The sequence below is a fragment of the Mustela nigripes genome, chromosome 14, assembly GCF_022355385.1.
Source record: "Mustela nigripes isolate SB6536 chromosome 14, MUSNIG.SB6536, whole genome shotgun sequence".
Lineage (NCBI taxonomy): Eukaryota > Metazoa > Chordata > Mammalia > Carnivora > Mustelidae > Mustela > Mustela nigripes.
In genome coordinates this window covers 72,343,067-72,349,062 of record NC_081570.1, presented here as the reverse complement: position 1 = coordinate 72,349,062, position 5,996 = coordinate 72,343,067, and the positions used below count along the sequence as shown (strand labels likewise).

General features: G+C 37.6%; 1 protein-coding gene across 1 annotated transcript; it reads right to left on the bottom strand.

Moving 5' to 3' along the window:
* Positions 1–5,264: 5,264 nt before the first annotated feature.
* Positions 5,265–5,766, bottom strand: LOC132001980 (large ribosomal subunit protein eL27-like). The gene has a single exon (XM_059377000.1). The coding sequence runs from the start codon at positions 5,724–5,726 to the stop codon at positions 5,316–5,318; it is 411 nt and encodes a 136-aa protein (XP_059232983.1). The 5' UTR covers positions 5,727–5,766; the 3' UTR covers positions 5,265–5,315.
* Positions 5,767–5,996: the final 230 nt, after the last annotated feature.

Sequence of the window (5,996 nt, the reverse complement as noted above, 5' to 3'; positions counted from 1 at the left end):
ATGGTTTTTCCTAATTAAGAGATCCAAACAAAGTGGAAGGACTTTGATTCTTCTGATAGGTATTTTTGACCTGCACTGTGCAGAAAGGGTAGGGATACTGTGGTTTTGAAAGGGCCTGAGCAAGACCATTCATTTCCATGCCACAAATATGTGCTGGTTTGCTCTCGACATCCTTCCCCAAGGAGCCACCTACAGTATCAGAGGGTAAGAGTTTATTTTGGATTGAATAAAAATGAGGCATGTGAGAAGCTTACACACAGAACTGTTTTTGTGTGTGCGGGGACTACGGTCTTTTCCATTTCCTCTTTAAAACCCACGACTGGGAAACGCATCAAGAAGACAAATTCATTCATTTTAAACATGTTATATAACTTGGGATTGTGAGATCAGGAAATGCAATGGAAAAGTCATTTCTACCGTCAGGCCTGTAGCAGTCTGTGGTGGGGTTTTACCATTCACTCTGTGTTGCTGGGGATCTTTAGTCTTGAGTGGCTTTACGTTCAAACACCTTTGCATGACCACTTGCACTTGCTGTATTGTATCTGGATATGTGCAGGGTTTACTTCGTAATCATTTATAAAGATTCTAAGCCCTTATCAAATTAAAAAATAGTTTAATCACTGGCATACATTATCCAATGCTTACAAAGCTGTACACTTTTAATTATGTTAAAATATTTTCCAAAGAGATCAAGCCTATCTGTTTTCCAGTTTCCTTTTCACATCCATTACATACAGAATGGAGAAACTTCCAGAAGTATTTTCATTCCCTGCAGGAGATTACTTATGGGTAGAGGCATCCAGTCCAATTAGCTCTAATCCCATTAAATTAGGCAGCTATTTCTTGGTGCCTTATTATACACACACTATGGTGTAATGACGGATGCCTCATTTGTATAACTTGATGTATTCATTATTTTGGTTTCAATTACACTTTCCCAACCAGAGTCATGCTCTTTCCACTTTTGTTTCTCATGTTTTTTATTGACCCTGCTCCTCCAGCCCCCTTTGAGAGAGATGAGAGTCAAAATGCATACATGTAGAATACAAAGATGTTCCAATTTGTTTGACTTCTTAAGTGAAAACACTCACTCTAGAATTCACCATAAAGTGAAGCAAAATCCTAAAATAAGCTTTGGCAATGTTGTCATCAGGAAATTCCTATGGAAGAAAGTCTAATATCTGTGCCTATGAATGGGACACAGGCCTTTTCAGAAAGGCTGAAGCAGGATCCCTGGAATACAGTAAGTGGTCAGTATATGGTTTTTTAATGTTAGAAAAATTATTTCTGTGGCAAGAACATTTAATGTGAGGTCTACCCTCTTAAATTTTTAAGTGCATAATATAATAATGTTAACCATGGTCACAGTGTTGTACAGTAGATCTCCAGAACTTATTTATCTGACGTAACTGAAACTTGTAGAACTAAACCATTGGTGTCACCTGGGAGATCCAACTGGTGGCAACAAAGAAAGCAAGTTTGGGGAATGAAGTGCCTAAAGAAGAAATGTGTTACATGGCAGCATGAGAATGTTGACATCATCCCATGAGCTCACTTTGAATAAAGGAAAAAAGCTGGAAGAGAGAGAATTTGAAGAAATCTTTCACTGGATTGTGAATGTGGATGAAACATACTACAGACATTTGGTTTTAAGTATCTATCATCTTTTCTTTATTTTTTTTTTTAAGATTTTATTTACTTATTTGAGACAGAGAGTGAGCAAGTGAGAGAACATGAGCAGGAGGAGGGGCAGAGAGAGAGGGAGAAACAGACTCCCCACTGAGCAGGGACCCTGATGTGGGGCTCAATGTGGGACTCAATCCCAGGACCCCAAGATCATGACTTGAGCCACAGGGAGATGCTTGACTGACTGAGCCACACAGGTGCCTATCATCGTTTCTTCAAAATATTACAAAATATTACATCCTTTCAGGAATTGGCACTTACCACTCCACTCTGAAGAAGATAAATAAATACTATCTCAGCTTCAACGAGATGTGTCATTTACCAGTATCAACAGGAACAATCAATATGATAAAGCAAAAGTTTTACTGCTACATTTCCCTACCTTTCTCCAAGGAAATCTGTAATTTGGATGGGTCAGTTTTCTAATTTCTCTTGGTCTCCACCTATATTTCTTTTTTTAATAATTATGTTCTATTAGCCAGCATATAGTACATCATTAGTTTTTGACATAGTGTTCAATGATTCATTAGTCGCGTATATCATACCCAATGCTCATCACCACCTGTGCCCTCCTTAATACCCATCACCCGGTTGCCCCATCCCGACACTCCACCCCTCAGTTTGGTTCCAGGAGTCCAGAGTCTCTCATGGTTTGTCTTGCTCTCTGATTTCATCCCATTCCATTTTCCCTCCCTTCTGTCGTCCTCTGCTCTATTCCTTATGTTCCACATATGAGTGAAATCATATGTGATAATTGTCTTTCTCTGCCTGAATTACTTCACTTAGCATAATCCCCTCCAGTTCCATCCATGTCAATGCAAATGGTAGGTAGGTATTCATCCTTTCTGATGGCTGAGTAGTATTCCATTGCACATATGAACCACATCTTCTTTATCTATTCATCTATTGAAGGACATCTCAGCTCCTTCAACAGTTTGGCTATTGTGGACATTACTGCTACGAACACTAGGGTGCATATGTCCCTTCTTTTTGCTACTTCTGTATCTTTGGGGTAAATACCTAGTAGTGCAATTGCTGTGTCATAGGATAGCTCTTGTCTTGAGGAAAATCCATACTGTTTTCCAGAGTGACTGTACCAGCTTGCATTCACACCAACAGTGTAAGAGGGTTCCCCTTTCTCCATAACCTTGCTATCACTTGTTGTTTCCTGTTTTGTTAATTTTTGCCATTCTAACTGATGTAAGGTGGTATCTCATTGTGGTTATGATTTGTGTTTCCCTGATGGTTAGTGATGTTGAACATTTTTTCATGTATCTGTTAGCCATTTGTACATCTTCTTTGGAAAAGTGTCTGTTCATGTCTTCTGCCCATTTACTGACTAGATTACTTGTTTTCCTATTATATTTCACATATGAGGAGTTAGGCCGTGCTAATTAAGAGGAAAAGAACTATACCATCACATCAAAAAATATAAAAATTAAGAAAGTGATGATAGAAACAATATTAGTATTAATTAACCAGATTCTTCCTGACTCTCACATGGTCCTCCCCTGACACCAATGAAGAAAAGGTATAGAATCTTTTATAGTGTGTTCTAGGTTACCGATAGTAAAGTAAGCAAAAGGTGAACATAGAGCTCAGGATGGCCACAAAACAAATAACCACATAATTAACATTTTATTCAAGAAATAATACCTCCAACTTCCCAGAAACCCATGTTATGCTCTTTCCCAACCACTAATCTTTCTTTCCTCCTCTACGGTAGCCACTATCCCAAATACTTACATGATAGTTTTTCCTGGTGTTAAACTTTATGTAAGTGGAAACACAGAGCCTATACTATTTTGTGACAAGGTTTTTCATTCAATTTTACAAATTATAAAATTCATCCATGCTGTTTTATGTAGCTGCATTTTGTTCCTTTGCATTGTTATATCAAATGCCATTGTGTGAATGTAACAAATTTATTTTTTCTTTCTACTATTATGGACATTTGGATTATTTCTGTTATTTTGCTATTATGAGGAATGCTGCTAATAAACACTCATAAACATGTTTCATGTTATACATGTGCATGCATTTCTTTTTTTTTTAAGATTTTATTTATTTATTTGACAGAGAGAGATCACAAATAGACAGAGAGGCAGGCAGAGAGAGAGAGGGAAGCAGGCTCCATGCTGAGCAGAGAGCCCGATGTGGGACTCGATCCCAGGACCCTGAGATCAAGACCTGAGTAGAAGGCAGTGGCTTAACCCACTGAGCCACCCAGGCACCCCATGCATTTCTGTTTGGTATACACCAAGAAGAATTGCAGGTCATAGGGTAGGCATTCATTAAACTTTAGTAAATAATGTTACAAGTTTTTTTAAGTTGTTGTACCAATTTATACTTCCACTGGAAGTGGTGAATGTTCCCACTGTTCTACTTCCTTGCCTAGACTTTATATTATCAATCTTTTATGCTTATTCTTCTGGATATTTAGAGATATTATAGCTTTAATTTATATTTTCCTGGTGGATAATGAAATTGAATACTTTTCATTTGTTTATTGACCATTTGGATGTCCTGTTTTGTAAAGTGCCTGTTCACGTCTCTTGCCCATTTTTCTATTGAATATTTGGACTTTTTATTATTGATTTATGGAAATTACATATTCCAAACATGAAACTTTTGACAGTTACATCTGACATACATATCTTTGCCATTATATAGCTTGTCTTTTACTTTCTTATGGTGATTTTTGATGAATTAAAATTCTTATTTTCTTTTTTTAAGATTTATTTATTTATTTGAGAAAAGGGAGTATAAGCAAGGAGAAGGAAGAAGGAGAAGCAGACCCACTGCTGGGCAAGGAGCCAATATGGGGTTGATCCCAGGATCCTGGGATCATGACCTGAGCTGAAGGCAGACGCTTAACTGCCTGAGCCACCCAGGCTCCCCTGAAATCTTATCTTCAGTCAATATATCAGTCTTTTCCTCTGTAGTTATGTTTTTGCATCATTATTAAGAAATCCTTTCCTCCCCCAAGGTCATGAAGATATCATCCTATATTATCTTCTACAAGTTTTATTATTTTGTCTTTTGCACTAGATTCACAATCTACTTGAAATTCATTTTTGTGTAGATGGTGTGAGTCCTTAAGTTTCACTGTTTTCCCATATTAATATCAATGGACCCAACATCCTTTATTGAAAAGATCATTCTTCTTTGAACACTCCATTGAAATGGATCACTGTTCCATTAGCGCTGCTTCATCATAATCAAGTGCCCATATATGTGTATGTCTCCTTTCTCCATTTTCTATCCTGTACACTGGTCAGTTTCTCTATTCCTTCAACTATTATATTATTACATTGTCTCAAATTGCTATAGCTTTATAATAACTCTTGCTATCTGGAAGAGTAAGTTTTCTTCACATTTTGTTATGTTCCCAGAGCCTTACCATTCTTAGTCATTTGCATCTCCATGTATATTTTAGAATTAGCTAGTTTATTTCTACCACACACACACAAAGCCTTAAGATTTTGTAAGAGATTGTATTGATTCCATTAGTTCCATTTGGGAAAAAGAAATATCTTTTAAAATAGTCTCATAGTTCATGAACATGATAAATTCTTCTACTTATTTTTTTGGGGGGGTGTATTTTTAATGACTGAAACAAAACATATCTAAAATCGCAGCTTCTGGAAGAACCACTTGTTTTTGCCGGTTTTGTACCTCTCCTCGAACTTGACCTTGGCCTCTCGTCGGGCCTTGAGTTTAAGAGCAGGGTCTCTGAAGATATCCTTGTTGACGACAGTCTTGTCCAAGGGGATATCCACAGAGTACCTTGTGGGCATGAGGTGATTGTAGTTATAAACTTTCACAAAAGACTTGATCTTTGACCTCTTGGCGATTTTCTTCTTGCCCATGGCCGCTGTCACTTTGCGGGGATAGCGGTCAATTCCCGCCACCAGAGCATGGCTGTAGGGACGGTCTGAGGTGCCATCATCAATGTTCTTCACGATGACCACTTTGCGTCCAGAGTAGCGTCCGGCCAGGACCAGCACCACCTTCCCGGGTTTCATGAACTTGCCCATCTCGAAACCAACCACTCGGGCCTACAGCAGAAAGGAAGAAAGGGCCTCTTCTACTTATTTAAGACTTTTAAAATTTCTTCCAGTAGTGTGTGTGTGTGTGTGTGTGTTGCATACTTGCATATGTAGAGGTCATACACAATTTTTTAGATTTGTTCCTAGGTAATTGATTTTTTTATGTTTGGTATTTATGCATAGAAATTTTAAAATTTTCATTTTCCATTTGTTGCCAGAATATAAAAGTTAATTTTTTAAATTTTACTTTGCATCCAA

Bases quoted from the DNA above. Each gene is read 5' to 3' on its own strand.
- LOC132001980 (XM_059377000.1), bottom strand. From the start codon at position 5,726: ATGGGCAAGTTCATGAAACCCGGGAAGGTGGTGCTGGTCCTGGCCGGA.